The following is a 17,208-nucleotide window of genomic DNA, read 5'->3' as shown; positions in this document are numbered from 1 at the left end:
TCAAGCATTCTTCGGGTAAAATGTGTCATCTAAAAGTTGAAATGTGTGACTATGCAAAATTAAGATGCTTTATATTACGAAATTAATATTTCACTTGTTTGTTTGTTTACATAACACATATTTAAGGCTAAAATATAGCCTTTATTCTTGCATTCAGAAGGTCAAAATTTTGGTTGTCAACATTAAATGAGTTATACTTTAAATATCCAACATCAAAAATGAAAAAATATTTTGTTCAAAAATCGTGAACCAGTCCCTTTAAGACTTTGTATAGACCACGGGTCTATGCCAAAACAATGACATAGACCTCATCGAATTGGCATAGACCGCAACATCGAGGGGGAAAATTTAGAAAGCATATTTTTTTCCCATTTCTATAACAATATCCTCCTTTCCTAATAACATTTATCAGACGTTGACTGACCATGCAGGGTCCCTTTGGGGATAACTTTATTGCTTTAAATCTAGAAATCGGCAAAGACAATTTGGTCTATCTCAATTACAATTGGCATAGACCAGTGTCATTTGACATAGACTCGGTCTATCGGTCTATGGTTAATTTCGAACACTGTTCAATCAATTATATAATAAAACAATTATTGAAAATCTTGGTCAGTAGAATGCTTTATTTTCCTGAGAAGTACAAAAATGTCCACAATTGAATTTGGCATTGATTTTACATGTATATACTGCATGCATGAAATCTTTTCCTGGGCGATAAATTTATCTGTTTTCTGATACCAACAGACCTATTTTTTCAAATCCTCCACAAAAGTGATAAAAAAGAAAGACAACTCTAAAATCACTACAATTTCACACTGCTGCAGCAGGGGGAAATTATCATATCTTTACGCGGCTGAGTTAAGGCTTTCCTCATAAATACCAGTGCTGTAAAACATGTACTTTACCGCACTGGCACATTACATGACGTCACAATGACAAATACGTCATGATGAAGGTCATGACGTACATATCTACATTCCTTTTGCAGTTGGAAATGTCAAAATATTTTTTTCGTTATTTACCACCGCTGTCAAACAATAAACCGCAATCGTGTAAAAGTTTCTGTCAAATGGGTTATATTAATTCTCTTTGATATTGAAATATTTTCAATTTCTTCTTTATATAACATACATGCTAAAGTAATATCCATATTATATTGTGATCTTGATATCGCCCCTAATCTACATGTATATTGTAACTTTCACAATGAACTCATTTGCATAAACAGGGTTTCCGTACATACAAATTTCATCATTGGCACGACACCCCGAGGTTTTTGAGTGAAAGGTGTTTGATTTATGCGACATTTGAACTTCAGTGCAAAAGGAAAGTTAGGGGAGCAAGTTGTGGCTTCAACAGAAAACATGTTTTTCGGGCTAGATTCAACTTCGTATATGCAAAAATCGCCGCATCTTGCATGTTCAATGCAAAAATTAGACATGTTACAAGTCACGATAAACTTGCTCTCAGCACTTTTCAAATTAAGAAATTAATATGTTTTGAAGTAATATTAACTTCAACTTGCATTGATATCTGGATATCGTGCCAATGGAACGATTTATACATACACGGTACGATTTTATCTTAATATTTGATCACGTGATATACAGACTGTCGGTCTGGTGAAAAATGTATGGGAGGTCAATATGCACTTAATTATATATACATATTTTTTTTTGTATGAAAAGGTTGTGTGTACAGAATTTGTCAAAAATTGATCTGTTTATAATGCTTTTTTCCTCTAAAATATTTCTATGGCCCTACTTAACACAACTGCGTATACAGGAAAACATCTATTCTTATCATATATTCACCTAAGAACATTTTATATAAGTGTACTAAAAATGTTTTTTTTTAAATGTTTGCAACTTGGAAACATTTATACTCTAAGGTATATGTAGTGTAAAAGTATTGTTTTTAATGTATAAATTCATATGTATTTCTGAAATCTGGACAAGGAACATAACGTTCTTTTATATGACCAGGGCCTGGTCCTGTTTCACACATGAAGAAAAGTAATTATCAGATTGTTGTGAAAATCAAACTCTTAACAAGAGACCTTGAGTTACACAATATCACACACAGAGAATTGTGGTCAGCTGATAGTTGCTGGCATTCAACTGAAGAAACCTGATATATGTATCATAATGCAAAATCAATGTTTAGTGTCCATTAGATAAATAATTAAATGAAGGACTTTTACAGGTAGTGACTGTAAGACGGCACATCTCTTTGTACAAACTTGTGAATACCTGCTACAATTGCTCATATACACACATCCTAGAACTTGTACATAGAGGAATTAAAAAAAATCAAATAACTGCAATGAAGTCGAAATAAATATAGTTGTAATAGACCTATCGATGTTGAACTACATTTATTTGCAGAAAAGGATTCTATGAGTTTTAAAACATGTACATGTATGTCCTTTTATTTTCATTCGTTCTGTAAATATCTCTATGAATTTCAGAGTTCTGAACAAATAAAACTTTATCAAGCAACATAAATCTAATAATTTTCTCAACCTTATGAATACATGTATAACATGTTCCTGAATGACTAAAACTTTTTCTTCCTTTTCTTTTTAACAGGCCGACCTCCTGGTTGTAAGTCCTTTTTGGTCACAAACTGGACGCCACTTTTATATGTTCCAACCTGTCCGTCCACCCGACCCACATCATTACGATCTTTCTTCCTAGCGACGACCTTACTTTTGACCTTGAAACCAAGTTTCCTGTCCAGTTCCCGCTTTTCCCTCTCTTCCACTTTCTGCTTTTTCACAAGTTCTTGATATTCCTTATAATTATAAGCTTTATTTTTCTTGGGTTTCGCTCCGAGTTTTACAAGCAGGGCACCCATGGCTGCATCTTTCTTCTCGTCCTTAAATCCTTTGATTCCGAATTTCTGCACGTCTAACCTTGCTGACTTTAAATCAAATACAGCATCAGACTTAGCAGCTTCTTGTGAATTTTCAGCTAAATCCATCATATTATTCTCTATTCTTTTGGATTTTGGATTTTTATAGACCACCACCTTTGAGTTTGCTGTTGTTTCCTCCTCCGTATCCACACAAACTTCAGACTTCATCTCCCTTTTCTCCACACCATTCAGACCGAGTTCCTCCTTCATTTGTTGGATCCGTTTTTCTTTTCCACTCACTTTCAACTGTTCGTCTTCGACACTTGTTGAACCTAATGAGTGATCCGTCTCTGTTTTATGTTTATTTTTCTTTCGTTTCTTTCTCTTCACACTATGATGCTCACTTGTATCATCTTCCTCCACAATTTTCTTCCTCTTCTTCCTTTGTTTTGCATGCTTGATTCTCTCTTCATAATCATCATTGTCCATCAAACTTTCTCCATAAGCATCTAGTCTTTTTAATAATTCTTTCTCCAAACAATCTGATATTTCACTTTCCATTCTCTACAATATATACAAAAACATTGTATATATTCAATCTAAACAAACATTAATTTTTATGAACATTCACACTCACTACTATACATAAAACTAAATAATCCATTGTGTGTGTTCATGGGAACAATCTTCTTGCATTATGCCTTACATTCACAGTAGTTTTTTGTTTTTGTATTATGTCCCTTCGAGAAATTTTCACTCACACCGAGATGTCACTAGCTGCATCACAATCACAGATTCATTTCAAGGAATGGTTCTTTTTCACGCCTCGAAAACAGTCTAAATAAAATTAAATTCTTTGATCCGCTCACCTACAATCACTACACAATCGATCCTTTTGTAGCAATATTTTGTATAGTGATCGTAGGTGAACAGATGAAAAGGTTTAATTTTAATTAGATTGTTGAAAACAGGGAACTGGACCTTTCCTACTGGAAAAAATTTGCGACACTTGGTTTGATTGAGCTTGCTTAAAACAATTTAATAACATAAAGGAAATATTGGGAGTAAAATGGGCTTATACAATATATTGCTCTATCTGATATTATTGTCTTTTCTAGTAAATTAGAACTTTTCTATCTTCACCTGAAACAAATTGTCCATGATGTATTTGTAATTGTAGCCTAACAAAGCAGCGACTACTTATTTATTCAAATTAATTTTAAAATGTGGGCTTCTTTAATAGCTCTAGATCATTAAAACATTTCTTTTAAACCCACAACAGTTGAAAGACATTGTTAACATCCGATACCTCTGTAACCATCTGCAAGCTCCCAAAATTGAACATTGCATTGCAGTGTTGCTGCATTCACTAAGGATATTTTAGATAAAATTTGTTCCTTATAGTTCTAAGATTATAGTTTTACATCTCATTCAAGAATACATCACTTGTATAAGGTCCAAATCAGATTGAAATCTAGCAAAGTACCACATAATTTGTGGGGTTTCTTTATCTTACCAACACCCACAATGGGCCAAGCATATACTTTATCTTACCAACACCCACAATGGGCCAAGCATATACTTTATCTTACCAACACCCACAATGGGCCAAGCATATACTTTACCTTACCAACACCCACAATGGGCCAAGCATATACTTTATCTTACCAACACCCACAATGGACCAAGCATATACTTTATCTTACCAACACCCCACAATGGGCCAAACATATACTTTATCTTACCAACACCCACAATGGGCCATTGAAGCATATACTTTATCTTACCAACACCCACAATGGGCCAAACATATACTTTATCTGATGTACTTTCCGTTATACTCCGAAACACGACTCAATTTTGGAAAACTCAACATTTTGGGTGTCCAGCTCTTCATCTAATTCAGTATTTGACTCAGTTGTATTTTTTTTTTAAAGTAAAGTATAAATGAACTGGTCTACTTTGTGCTGTATTTTTTCTTCTGATAATATTTTTTAAACTCAGTGAATTTACTGTAGTAAAACACTTTGGAGAATTTTCAAAGGTAAATTTGGGAAAAACACTTTTCCCCGTTCGGAATGGAACCAAATATTCGCCCCCAAGGGAACCGTAAAAAAAAACAACCTGGAAGCTGACCTGGTTTTCACAGAGGGATATTTGTGTTAAATACAAGATAATTTCATTTTTATGAATTATAACCAACTTGCTATAACCTTCCATGGCAGGGTTCTGCTCTGGACCACTTTCCCTTGCATATCATGCATAATAGGAAGGGAAATACGCAATGGTCTGCATCAAGATTTGAAGATAGCAAGTAATGGGTAAACGGTAAATGTAGTACAGCCGAAACCCGAAAGTCTCGGATAGCGATTTTTTCGAGATTTCTCATGTAATAATACGTAATTTGCAGAGGTTACTGTTTGTAACCTAGGTACATAAAAAACAAACTTTTTCTGAGAATTCTTCTACAAAAGTACCAAACCAGAGTTTTCACCTGCCAAAAAGCAGTAAATCTAGTATATTTTATAATTGTCGGAACCCAAACATGGTTGAAGACACTGACCGATTTCCACAGCCCCTTTGTAAATACTGGTTTTTAAGTAATCCTATTCATGCAAAAAATATTGATTAAGACTACAGTTTTTGTTTCTATCATTATTTCCACAACACAGAATAATAAAAACTGCTGTATTTTGTAATCGTGATATTGCTTTAATCCGAACAAGTAGGTCCCCTTAGTTTGGTAAATTCGTACCTAAACAGCATACGCGTACATGTAAAACGATAGTTGAGGATGTCTGTCAGTAATTAGTAATGATTATAACATTGATTCCGTTGCCCAACTCTGGCCACGCGAAGGTTCCCCATTCACCCAGTCATGTTCTTTTGAATAAAAATCTAAAGTCCGAAAGTAAAGAAACTATACTCCCTAAAGTAAATAATGTAACCCAAAAAGTGTGCTTTTACAATATTTTGTCATTTTGATTAAGAAAGAAAAGGGAATTATGATAGTACAGTCTATAATCATCTTGATGATGGAATGATAATGTTGAAATTTGTCGTTTCTCTTCGATATATAAATTAAAAATGATTACTTTAAATCACACTTTAGTAGCCTACACTGCATCAAAACAATAACTGAATTATAAAATTATTCCATTAATTCAATAACGAATATGCTTCAACAACCGAAGTTTAAAAAAAAGCACACTATTTATAGTGTAATATATTAAAGTGGATTGAAATATTGCAGAAGAGTACAAGTACTACACATGTATAATAAAAAATATGTAGGGCAACACAATAAAATGCGCATATAAATGCACCATATATGCAATTGCGATTTATTTAAATTACCTTAGATATCTAGAACTCAGTCTGATTCAATATTAATAGATCACAAACAGTTATCACAATAAGTTTGATGTCATTCTATCAACTATTAAGAGAGAAATAATGCAAAAATCGTTATTCAGGACTTTCGGGTTTCTACCGTACTACATTTACCGCTTGCCCAAGTAATGCAAGAATGACTTGCACATTGAACCCAACAGTCCGAAATAACCGGCATTTACTCTATAGCTTAGTGAGAAATGATTGAAATCTACAAAATTCAACCTAATCATGCAGCAATCCAAACCTAAACGTCTTACCAAAACAAACATAAAACCATCATTAAATCTGTACAGGCAGAACATGTAAACCTACATATACACGTGTGTTTTGAAATTAAGTACATTTTATTTAAAAGTCGGCACTATAATACATTCAACACAACCTCCATCAGTATCACTATCAGTCAATACGTCGAGTTTTTTAAACCGATTATCAGTATACCTAAACGTGAGTGACAATGTAAATAGTACTGACTGTTTCACCTTTGAATTCTAGAACAATCTTCCAGGAATTGCGTTCTTAGTTACAGTACATTATATGAGTCAAATAATGTTGAAATCATGAGCAATATTCAGTAGATAGCAATATTTTAGTCTCGCAATGTGCTCACTTGAACGTCGCTTATAACATTGAAGATTATTGAATTATCTTTTATGATTATTCAACCCTTCCTCAAAAGGTATACTATTATACATCACCTTTTAATATTTAATTAGGGGATTATGCATACAACTGCCTCTTTTTTATCCTCTCTTAGAAAAAAATTGGTTTTGTTATTTTTCTTCGTAACGTCGTCAGCGGTTCTGTGTTTGTTATGAGGCCATGTTTTTGTAAATCAAGTTCTGGAGAGAAAAAATTTTAAACGAAAAAATAGTTAATTTTCAAAAGAAGTTTCTATCTTTGGGTATTCATTGAAGCTAATAGTAAGTATCTATATTGAGATTATTTAAATGGGGTAAAGTCATGACGGGTTTTTTGACAGAGGCGAAGTTGACCTACATATTGTGATTTAAAAACATGAAAAAAGAAGATAGGGGCCTACAGATTTAGCCTTAGAAAGAAATTCAGATAACTTTTGGAATAGAGTGAAACAAGGTCTTTTCAGACATTTGATGAAACTAGTCAATTTTGGTTGCCTGTGCTAGGTGTCTTTGTGTTTTGCCATAAGGTTGTTCACTCCCAGACGTTTTGCCAAATGGAGGAGCTGAAGTGAAAAATAGTTTACTGTTTTGTAATTTTATCTTTTACTAAAATTCAGATTATTTTGAAATGGAAATGAATGAAACAATTTTGTCATACGTTTAGGATATTCATAAAGTATTTAGTTTTTAAATGATCAGTTGCTGTTGGGCATTGATAATACGTCGTATTATACGAGATTCCATGGACTCTTGCAGGGGAGAGTCAGAGTCGAGACCATATATTAAAAGTTGGAAATTTAGCAACATCATCAGTATGTAAAATGAAGGGTCACCCCCCCCCCCCCCTTCAAAGGGGAGATAATTAATGAAAGGCAAAAATGGATGGGTGTCATGTAAAAGTATTCTCAAGAACCACTGGCTAGAAAAGTTGAAATTTATATATGAAAGCTTCCTGACATTGTGTAGATTCAAGTTTGTTCAAATCATGATCCTCAATGATAAGATGGGGCTACAATACAATAGAAGATTGAAGTTTTACATGGGGATATTTAGAAAAAAATCTTCGTCTCATGAACAACGGGGCCATGATTACTTATTATGCAAGCATCTCCAGGTAGTGCAGATTCAAGTTTGTTCAAATCATGAAATCTAGAGGTAAGATGGAGCCACAATAGGGGATCAGAGTTTTACATGGGCTATATACACTTGTAGGAATAAAGTAGGAGGAGGGGGTGAGCATGTCTGTCTGAAACTTGAATCTTGCTCATAACTTTTGAATGGTGAGTGAAAGGGCTCTCACATTCCATCTGTGCATTTCTTATGACAAGACCTTTATTTTAGTACATTGAAGTTTTTGAACTTGTGGTCTTGACCTTTGAGTTTGACCTACTATTATGAAAACCTAGCATAGGCAATATCTCCTAAAGTATTTAAGGTAGGGCTTTTATATTTTGAATATAGATTTTTAATGGTAAGAAATTTCATTTGATCCATGATGTTTGTGACCTTGACCTTGGAATTTGACCCCTAAATTTTAAAACTTAATGGAACCTTGCGCATAAACTTTTGAATGTTGAGTGATGCATCTTTCATATGTATTTCATGTATGCACCTTTATTTCAGCACAAAACCTTTTTTACCTTGTAACCTTGACCTTGGATTTTGACCTACTCTTAATAAAAGTTAACTTAGGCAACATCTTCTGAACTGTATTAGTTTAGTCTTTCATATTGGGTATATATATGTATAGATTCCATATGGCAAGATCTTGCATTTCATACCATAATTTTTACCTTGTATCATGATTATGTTGTGCCCTTTTGAGGTCAAAATTTGCTTAGAAATAATCATTTAAAAATCACAGTAGCTGAGTGAGCAATGTATCTCCTGTTGCTCTTCATATTAATCTTTGTTTGCATTTAAGGTTGTATGCTATATTGCCATAATACTGACTTCCTTGAAGTACAAATGCTGCATAGATACAGTAAATATCAGTCCTATGATTTGTGTCTTATAGTTTGATGCCTGGCTAGGTAGCTCTGTGGATTAATGTGTCAGGTTAATGCCAGTCTGTAGGGATTGATTTTCATACTAAATATTGTTAAAGTTTCCCATTTCAATATCTTATCATGTCTATTTGATACTTTTCAATAATGGCAGAACATTTTTGGTGTAGTGTAATATACTTCTTTTAATATTTTGAGATCTTTGATGAAATGGGGCCAAGTTCAGGATAGGGCCCAAGTTAGTGGTCATCTAGTTGGACTTGTATTAGTTTATAGCAATGTAAGGGTTGAAATTGTTATCAAGTTAGAAGCAAAATTAATCTCTGTAACTTTAGCAGAAAGTAAACTAAAGTGACGGAATGTTGGGCTTAAATTGAAATATTGCTTGTTTGCCATAAGCTGACCGACCTCAAAAAATTTTAATGCTTTTTTTATAAATTTTTATAAGAGAGAGAGAGAGAGAGAGAGAGAGAGAGAGAGAGAATTTATCATCTTTTGTCTATTTTTATCCACTTGTTGGTTTTCATAAAAACTAGGTTGGGTCATCAGTATGCTTGATTTAACAGTTAAAGGTTTTAAGCATTTTGATAATCAACACTTGCATGTATCAAAATTTTAAATTTTTTACGGTAAAGTATAGTTATAGTTAACCTTCAGGGCCAGCAAAAATAGTTCATTACAACCTAATTTTGTTATATCCAATAAAATTTCCATTATTTTCCTTTCATAACCATGAATGATGATATTAAGGGAATAAATATTACTTTGCAATAAGCATGAATTCGTTGTAAGCATGTTCAATATAAATGTGTTTTACTGTACTTTGTTCATTTGATAGTCAGTGACAAATTAGTCAGTGTCAAGAGAAAAAGTGATGGAATGTGCAGGCACAAGGAAATATACTGCAGGGTTCGAAATTAACTTTTTCAAGCACTAGTCCGTACGGACTAGTAACTGTTAATGTTCACTAGTCAGCAAAGCATTTCACTAGTCCGTCCAGTATATAATAAAATGATCTTCATTTTATTCAATAGTATTTAATCAAATCAAACACATCACAGTTGCAAACAATTCAATTTCTGACACCTATAGAAGAAAAAGAGACCACCATATTTTATTTCGCATTCAAGATCTTCAGAAGCATACAATATTAACCTCCGAGTTAATCCTTTTATAAATGTCCATAAGTGCGTTCGAGATCGACGTTCCTGTTGTTTTGGTGCTCAGATCTTAAAGTCACAAGAGTTCGAAATTTTATCAATAAAGTAAAAAAAAATTCACTCGATTGACCAAGTCATGAGCTATAGTGTTGTGAACTACTGTGTTAGAGTCACGAATGTCGAGAAAATGTGCGCACAAACGTGCATGTTCTCAGACCACACTACTTGCACCTAGAACACGTTCTCGTGATGTATACTCGGCGTTCGGAATCGGCAGGAATTTGACAATTTGTGCACGTTCAAAGAACGGCGGTCTCGAACACACTCCATGTGTTAGGATGATCAGGCTGTCATAGTCATGCAAACACTTGACCATGCAGGTAATCAACCATAAGTTCAAACATCTAAGAGACTCAAACAAATCTTGCTAAAAATCTTTACCAATTCAAGATTGATTTCTGGATTTTCACTAGTCAGTACGGACTAGTACTATAGAGAGTTCACTAGTCCGACACGTTTTTTACTAGTCTCGGACTTACGGACATGAGTTAATTTCGAACCCTGTACTGTAATAGAATATACTAGTGGAATATTTTGATGAGACAATTTAATGTACTTAGAGGTGGCACAAGATTTCCTGGATGGGCGCTGTCAGGATAATTTCCATGTGAAAAAGACGGTCAGAATTTCTGTTAATATATATGTGATAAATTTTAAACTAACATACAACAGAAGGTGGTTAAGGATCAGAAGGTACATGTACACTACGTAAATTATGCAGGATTTGACATCCATAGACAGATATAAATGCACAGTTCTATTTATTATGTAAAACATATTGTTTCAAAAGATGCATTGAAGCACCAATGCCAAAACATATATACATGCAAATTTTTAGTAGTTAATGATTCACATCTGAATTTAAAGAAGAAGAGCTAAATTATTTTTCCTTCATACCTACCTATTGTTTAATATTTGAGTCGAAAGTGGCAAACAAACAATATTTTAATATGATGTAGGGCTTGTCTCGTTTTGGTGTGAAGTGAGGTGTTAATTTCTAGGGAAGTTAAAAATCAAGTAGGTGGTTGAAATGCAGCTTAACTTGCACAGTCTGTTTAATAGGGTTTAATTTTAATCACCAGGCATCTGATTTAATATTTATTTTGTCAGAGACTTGTGGAATTTTTAAGGATAATATAAGTAATATTTAGAGTATCCTTGAACGAGTGTATCTTCCGATACCAGTCGCTGGTATCGGAAGATGCACGAGTTCAAGGTTACTCTAAATGTTTTGTATCATTGCGCTCAGAAATTATTGCATCATCCTTAATTATATAACTGTACTCTAACAAGGAACTGCATGACCAAAATTTAGAAATCAAAACTCATTATCGAAATCAAAAATAAAAACACAGTGATCATCAAAGGAAAACACCACAGCAATGATACAATGAGGCCTCTTGAATGTCACAGGTGGATAATTATTTGTGTAATGTTTGCAGATTTCATACATGTTGGTGTTGACCTAAATTTTCTATAGAAGATAAATTCACATTGAATTTCAGAATATAAAATACTACACAGTGGGCTACCTGTATTTATAGGTCATTGTTGGTGTCTATTTTAAGTAACAGATGTAAGGTGTATTTTGTCAATGTTGTGAAATAAACACACTGATTATTGTAGGTATAGGCGATTCCTGTGTCAAATTCATAAGGAGTATAGGGTAATTAAGACAAGGTAAGGTGTGATATAGTGATATATTGAAATACAGGTAATGATTTAACTGTTCTCAGGTTGTTTAATGGTAGCAGCTAATTGATTTGATCCTAAGTGTGTTGTACATATTGTTGTACATATTAACTACTGTGGGTTACAGACATTTAGGAAATGTTGACAATATGTTACATTTGTGTATATCTTGAATTAACTTTCTCATTTCAAGCTTCCACTAAGGAGTTTGTTTGACTGTGACAACAGGCATATTGCCAACTCTATGTTAAACCTTTGTAAACTAGGTGTATTAGATTGTCAAAACATCCTGTCCACAGAGTGACAAAACAATGCATAAATTAAACATGCTGGTTCCCATTACATTACATGACCTTAATACAGGTAGTGTTAATCTTGTCAAAGAAACCAGATGATTATTTAATTAATATGTCTACATGCTCTAGTGATTGCCTTCACCACCTTATGTTCATTGTATGTGGCACTGCATGTACTTTTCCTATTTTTCAATATAAAGGATTCTAAAGTACTTTTTAGGTCACCTAAGTCACTCGGGTGACTTACTGCTATTGGACTGCATCCATTGTCGTCCATCGCGTGTGTTAACAATTGAACATTTTGAACTTCCTTTTTAATAACTATACCCATTCAATTCTTTTAAAATTTGGTATGAAGCATCTTTGAGTCAAAGGGGATATCACATGTAAATTTCAGGATTCCTACCCCCACCCCCACCCCCGGTCTTAAGAATGGGTAAAACATTTATCAGTTTTAAAAAATCTCTACAACTACACATCCATGAAACACTAAATGTGCAGCTGTGTAAAGCAGGAAGGCCACTATGATGCACAAGTAGAGGTTCCGACTCCAGAGCAGGGCCAAACTTGGCACACTTTATAGTGTATATATGTAAACCATTTGATACTAGATTGAAATTGAATAGATATTTAGAAGGAGCATGTAGCTCTATACCTAAATTGTAAATTTCATGATCCCATGGGTAGGGGTTTTGGTACCAGAGTAGGGCCAAAATGAGCATAGTGAGTAAATATCTTGACTTCATCATTAATTTTGCTGATAAGAATTAATTACATATTTAGGAAAAGCAGAAAGAGATGTACCAAATGTATGAATTTTGCAGTCCCAGAATTCTGACCCTAGGGTGGGCCCAAAATAGTCATGGTGTTATATAACATGTATCATAATATTATGTTAAGTCTTTTATCAATATGGGCACTTTTAGGGGCATACATTTTGATAAAAAAGAACACATGTGTATTCATACTGCCATTGCATATTACATGTAGAATTTATAGCTTAGGCAGAACAGGAGCATTATTGTAGATGTCGTAGCTTTGGGGCTAGTGTTAATTTTCACAAATACTCATGTGACCAATAATGCCAGTGGGCCTCTTGTTTTTATTAAAATGAGCACTTCAAATACTGGTAATACAATACATATATATATTATTACTACAGTAACTTTATCTGAAGAGTCAGATCATGTCGATTTCACAGGCGCAGATCATCAGATCAAACTCGACGCAAAGCATCTTGTTTGATCTGATGATTTGCGGCTGTTAACAAGATGTGGTCTAACTCTTTGGATCAAGTTACTATAGTAATGATAATTTTATTATATACCCCTTATGATATGTATTCCAAATCAACAAATGGTGAAATTATTTTTTTATGTACGCAGTTATGTTTGTAACGCAGTCGATGTTTTCAGCAAAAAATGTTGCATTGATGCATTATGATGTATGTCATCAGTTTCGGAGAGACATGAAATGGATTCAGATCACCCTGTGTGTTGATCCGGAAAGTCGGATCACACTGAATTTAATTTACAGTATCACAACACAGATTATGGATGAGTACATTATAATAAATCATACACCCACCTAGCTGAGTAGCAGTTACTTATATATTGCAGCAGTCTATGCGAAAGTTTTTTGGACCACACAGGACATTCGGTCCTGTGTAATCAATTAACACACCAGACCGGAGCAAATTTTGTCAGACCGAAAAACCTAATGTAAAAAAGTGAAACACGTGAAAATGCAAAACCAAGGAAATGTTATTTATTATACTAGTAATACTATACCAGGGATCCCTCCCGTATAATACTTTAGACAGTCCATGCGGTTTTAATCACATTGATTTACGTAATTGGATTTGTGTACTATTTTTATGCCCCCGAGATCAAAGATTGGGGGCATATTCTTTTTGTCCTGTCTGTCATTCTGTATAATTCTGTCATTCTGTCTGAAACTTTAACCTTGCTAATAACTTTTGAACAGTAAGTGATAGAGCTTTGATATTTCACATGAGTATTCCATGTGACAAGACCTTTCCGTGGGTACCAACATTTTTGACCCTGTGACCTTGACCTTGGAGTTTGACCTACTTTTTGAAAACTTTAACCTTGCTAATAACTTTTGAACAGTAATAGATAGAGCTTTGATATTTCACATGAGTATTCCTTGTGACAGGCTTTTTCGTGGGTACCAACATTATTGACCCTGTGACCTTGACCTTGGAGTTTAATCTACTTTTTGAAAACTTTAACCTTGCTTATAATTTTTGAACAGTAAGTGATAGAGCTTTGATATTTCACATGAGTATACCTTGTGACAAGACCTTTCCATTGGTACTAAACCTTTTGACCTTGACATTTGACCTACTTTTAGATTTTTTTTACATAGGTCATAATTTCTAAATTGTAAATATTAGAGCTTTCATATTGTAATGAGCATTTCTTGTGACAAGATCTTTCTACTGGTACCAAGATATTTGACCTTGGCCATCTTCAGAATTGGCCATTATCGGGGGCATTTGTATCTTGTTTACTTATAACAAATATTTAAATGACTCCGCATCAAAATAGTAATTTAAAGCTCAAAACCGGACACTGAGACATCGGGCATTCCGGTCCGGTGTAAAAAATGATGCATCGGACCTGAGGCACTGCACATCGGTCAGGTCCAACGGTCCGATGTCTTTCGCATAGACTGTACAGTTGCAGTTTAATATTTCTGACCAATAACAGGCATTGAAATCAGATACTTGTTTGTTGCACTTGGATTTACGTATTTTATTTTATAAACAGCATGCTGAGGTATATTTGTGACTGAATAACCTGACAATAACCTGATATTTGTGAATTTTACATGGATACATAGCTTGCAACAGTACCTATATATAAAATGCTTGCTCTTTTAGTAGGAGGTCTTTGGTTTGAGCCCCAGCCTTGACAAAGATAAGTCATTAAGATGTTCATAATTATACTTTCATGCAATGTAGTCAAATCTGATTGGTTTAAAAGCATTTGGAAAAACATTGTTGCCCTTGAAGAACAGAAACCACTTCCTCCTGGGTGTTGTCTAGCAACAGGAAACAATACTTGACAACAGGTGATATTATAAAATTTATCACATGCGCACAGGTTGTGCACTTACATTTCACAGTAGATAGATGGTAAAATGGATGTTTGCAACTGTCAAATAAAAATTAATGCCAACAAATGAAAAGATATGAAATGTGTTACGAAACGTTTACGCTTGACATTATGTTTTTTCATCAGTCTGAAAACGTGACAGTTGAAAGCTTTTGGTCTTGTTCATGGCCTCAAACCTCAGCATTTTGCTTTGTTTAACATAATGCAAATAATAGATCATAAATTCAGTATTATAACAAATAGTGCATGTAGTTGAGGGTAACATTAAAAAATTTCACCGCCTTGATTGACAGTGATTTCCTCGGGTTGAAAATTTTCATATGCACTATCTATATGATAGCAACCTTTCTTCACACATAACAGAAGTAAAAGTAGCAGGTGCATCGGATGATAATCTTAACACTGAGGTCCTGTGTCCGAGTATAAGTAGTGCCCTGGGATAATGAAGAACTAAATGACCTTGGGTATCAGGGATTTGTCTGAATTAGTAGCAGTGGAAGATTCTGGTAAATCTCCCAAGAATGCATAACCTTGCGATTGAAACATCCTTGTCTGTCTTTGTTAAGTAATTGTGAGAGGAGTTCATTTATCTTAAAGCATGTTAAAACAGATTGACATCAGCTGTTTGTTTTGTATTGCTCTTGAGGAGGGGAAGGATAATGATGTCTTTTGTCAAGAGATCAGCGTAGTGCAAGAAGTCATCAAACTTTTCTGTGAAATCATTAAAAAGAATTGTTACTGAGTTGTAAAGAAAAGGTTTCATTAGTCAGAATCAATTAAAACATTTCTGAAAAACTTTGCAGATTTCAATCAGAAAAAGAAGACAGACGTGGGGATAATGAGAGGTCCTCTGTTATAGACAGTCCTGAAATGATGAATTGGATTAACATTTATTTTACAGATTTGTAAATTTACGTCACAAAGAATTGTACTCATGAAAAATATCTTTTTTAAAGTCAATAAGTACGTCATATGTTGACGTCTGCATCGGTTTTTATTCCCAATACATGTGCTGTGTTTTCAAATTTCATTGATTTTGAAATTCAATAATCTCGATTGATGTGTTTTCAGATAAAGACACAATGTCATCAGCATATGTGGGCTGTATTGTCTCCCTTGATTGTGGAGAGGTTCTTGGGATGTATCAGGGGCAGGTAACCTGCATCAATAATGGTTCCCAGGAGCTGACCATTACCAAGGCGTTCAGGAATGGACTGAAATGTCCAGTATCGGAAATCACTCTCAAGTAAGTGTAGTTTTATTTTTGTCGTTGACTTCCTGTTCTGTGTGTAAATATTTCTGAGATTCTACCTCTCAATAGCTTATGATGAAGCATAATCTTGTACAATAATTAGTCTCATGTCTCTGAGACTCCACCTCATAATAGCTTAAAGCATAATCTTGTGCAATAACTAGCCCCTTGTCTCCCTGAGACTCCACCTTTCAATAGCTTATGATGAAGCATAATCTTATTTTTGAGATTGGTTACATCGATGTTGAATCTTTTCTCCCTCAATGCATAAAGTGCAGTTCATAATGTCTATGTTCCTGCTCATGCTTTCTCCTTCATACCATGCAGTACAATAAGGGGAGGGGGTTAATTTCGAGCACTTTCACTTTTGGGAGCTGGGGAGACATTTGTTATTTACAAAAAAATATTATATTAGTACTATTACTGTAAAAGTGGTTATTTACGCATGGAGGAAATTTACACTAATTAGGTGGCCATGTAATAAATGCATAAATTTCCCCCACACATATAGATGTAAATATTTGCTATAATATATTTATTGTATTCAGTTACCGCATATTTTTCTCCCCTGAGTAATGTTGGACGTGGAAAAACGTGTACTTTACCTCCAGCATAAATAACCACTTCTACAGTTTGTCATAATCAAATGCTTTCAATTACATCAATCCAACCAATCAAAATTTAGATTACAAAACAGTAA

At 34.1% G+C, this 17,208-nt stretch overlaps 2 protein-coding genes across 4 annotated transcripts in view; one reads left to right on the top strand and one right to left on the bottom strand.

Moving 5' to 3' along the window:
• Nucleotides 1-2,365: 2,365 nt before the first annotated feature.
• Nucleotides 2,366-6,889, bottom strand: LOC125652285 (uncharacterized protein C1orf131 homolog). 2 transcript variants are annotated; one of them, XM_048881343.2, is made up of 2 exons: nucleotides 6,733-6,889; nucleotides 2,366-3,426 (listed from the first exon to the last, which is right to left on the bottom strand). In XM_048881343.2, exon 2 carries the CDS (start codon nucleotides 3,421-3,423, stop codon nucleotides 2,563-2,565), a length of 861 nt encoding a protein of 286 aa, XP_048737300.2. In that variant the 5' UTR covers nucleotides 3,424-3,426; nucleotides 6,733-6,889; the 3' UTR covers nucleotides 2,366-2,562. The 2 variants fall into 2 exon arrangements, with proteins under 2 accessions (XP_048737300.2, XP_048737299.2); XM_048881342.2 differs by having other exon boundaries at nucleotides 6,741-6,889.
• A 151-nt stretch (nucleotides 6,890-7,040) lies between these two features.
• Nucleotides 7,041-17,208, top strand: part of LOC125651441 (enhancer of mRNA-decapping protein 3-like) — a 21,984-nt gene continuing 11,816 nt past the window's right edge. The window contains exons 1-3 of one of the 2 annotated variants that reach the window (XM_048880031.2): nucleotides 7,052-7,181; nucleotides 11,752-11,805; nucleotides 16,328-16,502. In XM_048880031.2, the coding sequence (XP_048735988.2) occupies nucleotides 16,339-16,502 (164 nt within the window). In that variant the 5' untranslated portion in view covers nucleotides 7,052-7,181; nucleotides 11,752-11,805; nucleotides 16,328-16,338. Of the gene's footprint in view, nucleotides 7,182-11,751; nucleotides 11,806-16,327; nucleotides 16,503-17,208 lie in introns of both variants that reach the window. The other variant, XM_048880030.2, reaches the window with a different exon arrangement.

This window comes from Ostrea edulis, chromosome 5, assembly GCF_947568905.1.
Source record: "Ostrea edulis chromosome 5, xbOstEdul1.1, whole genome shotgun sequence".
Taxonomy (NCBI): Eukaryota; Metazoa; Mollusca; class Bivalvia; order Ostreida; family Ostreidae; genus Ostrea; species Ostrea edulis.
This window is presented reverse-complemented; position numbering and strand designations above follow the sequence as displayed.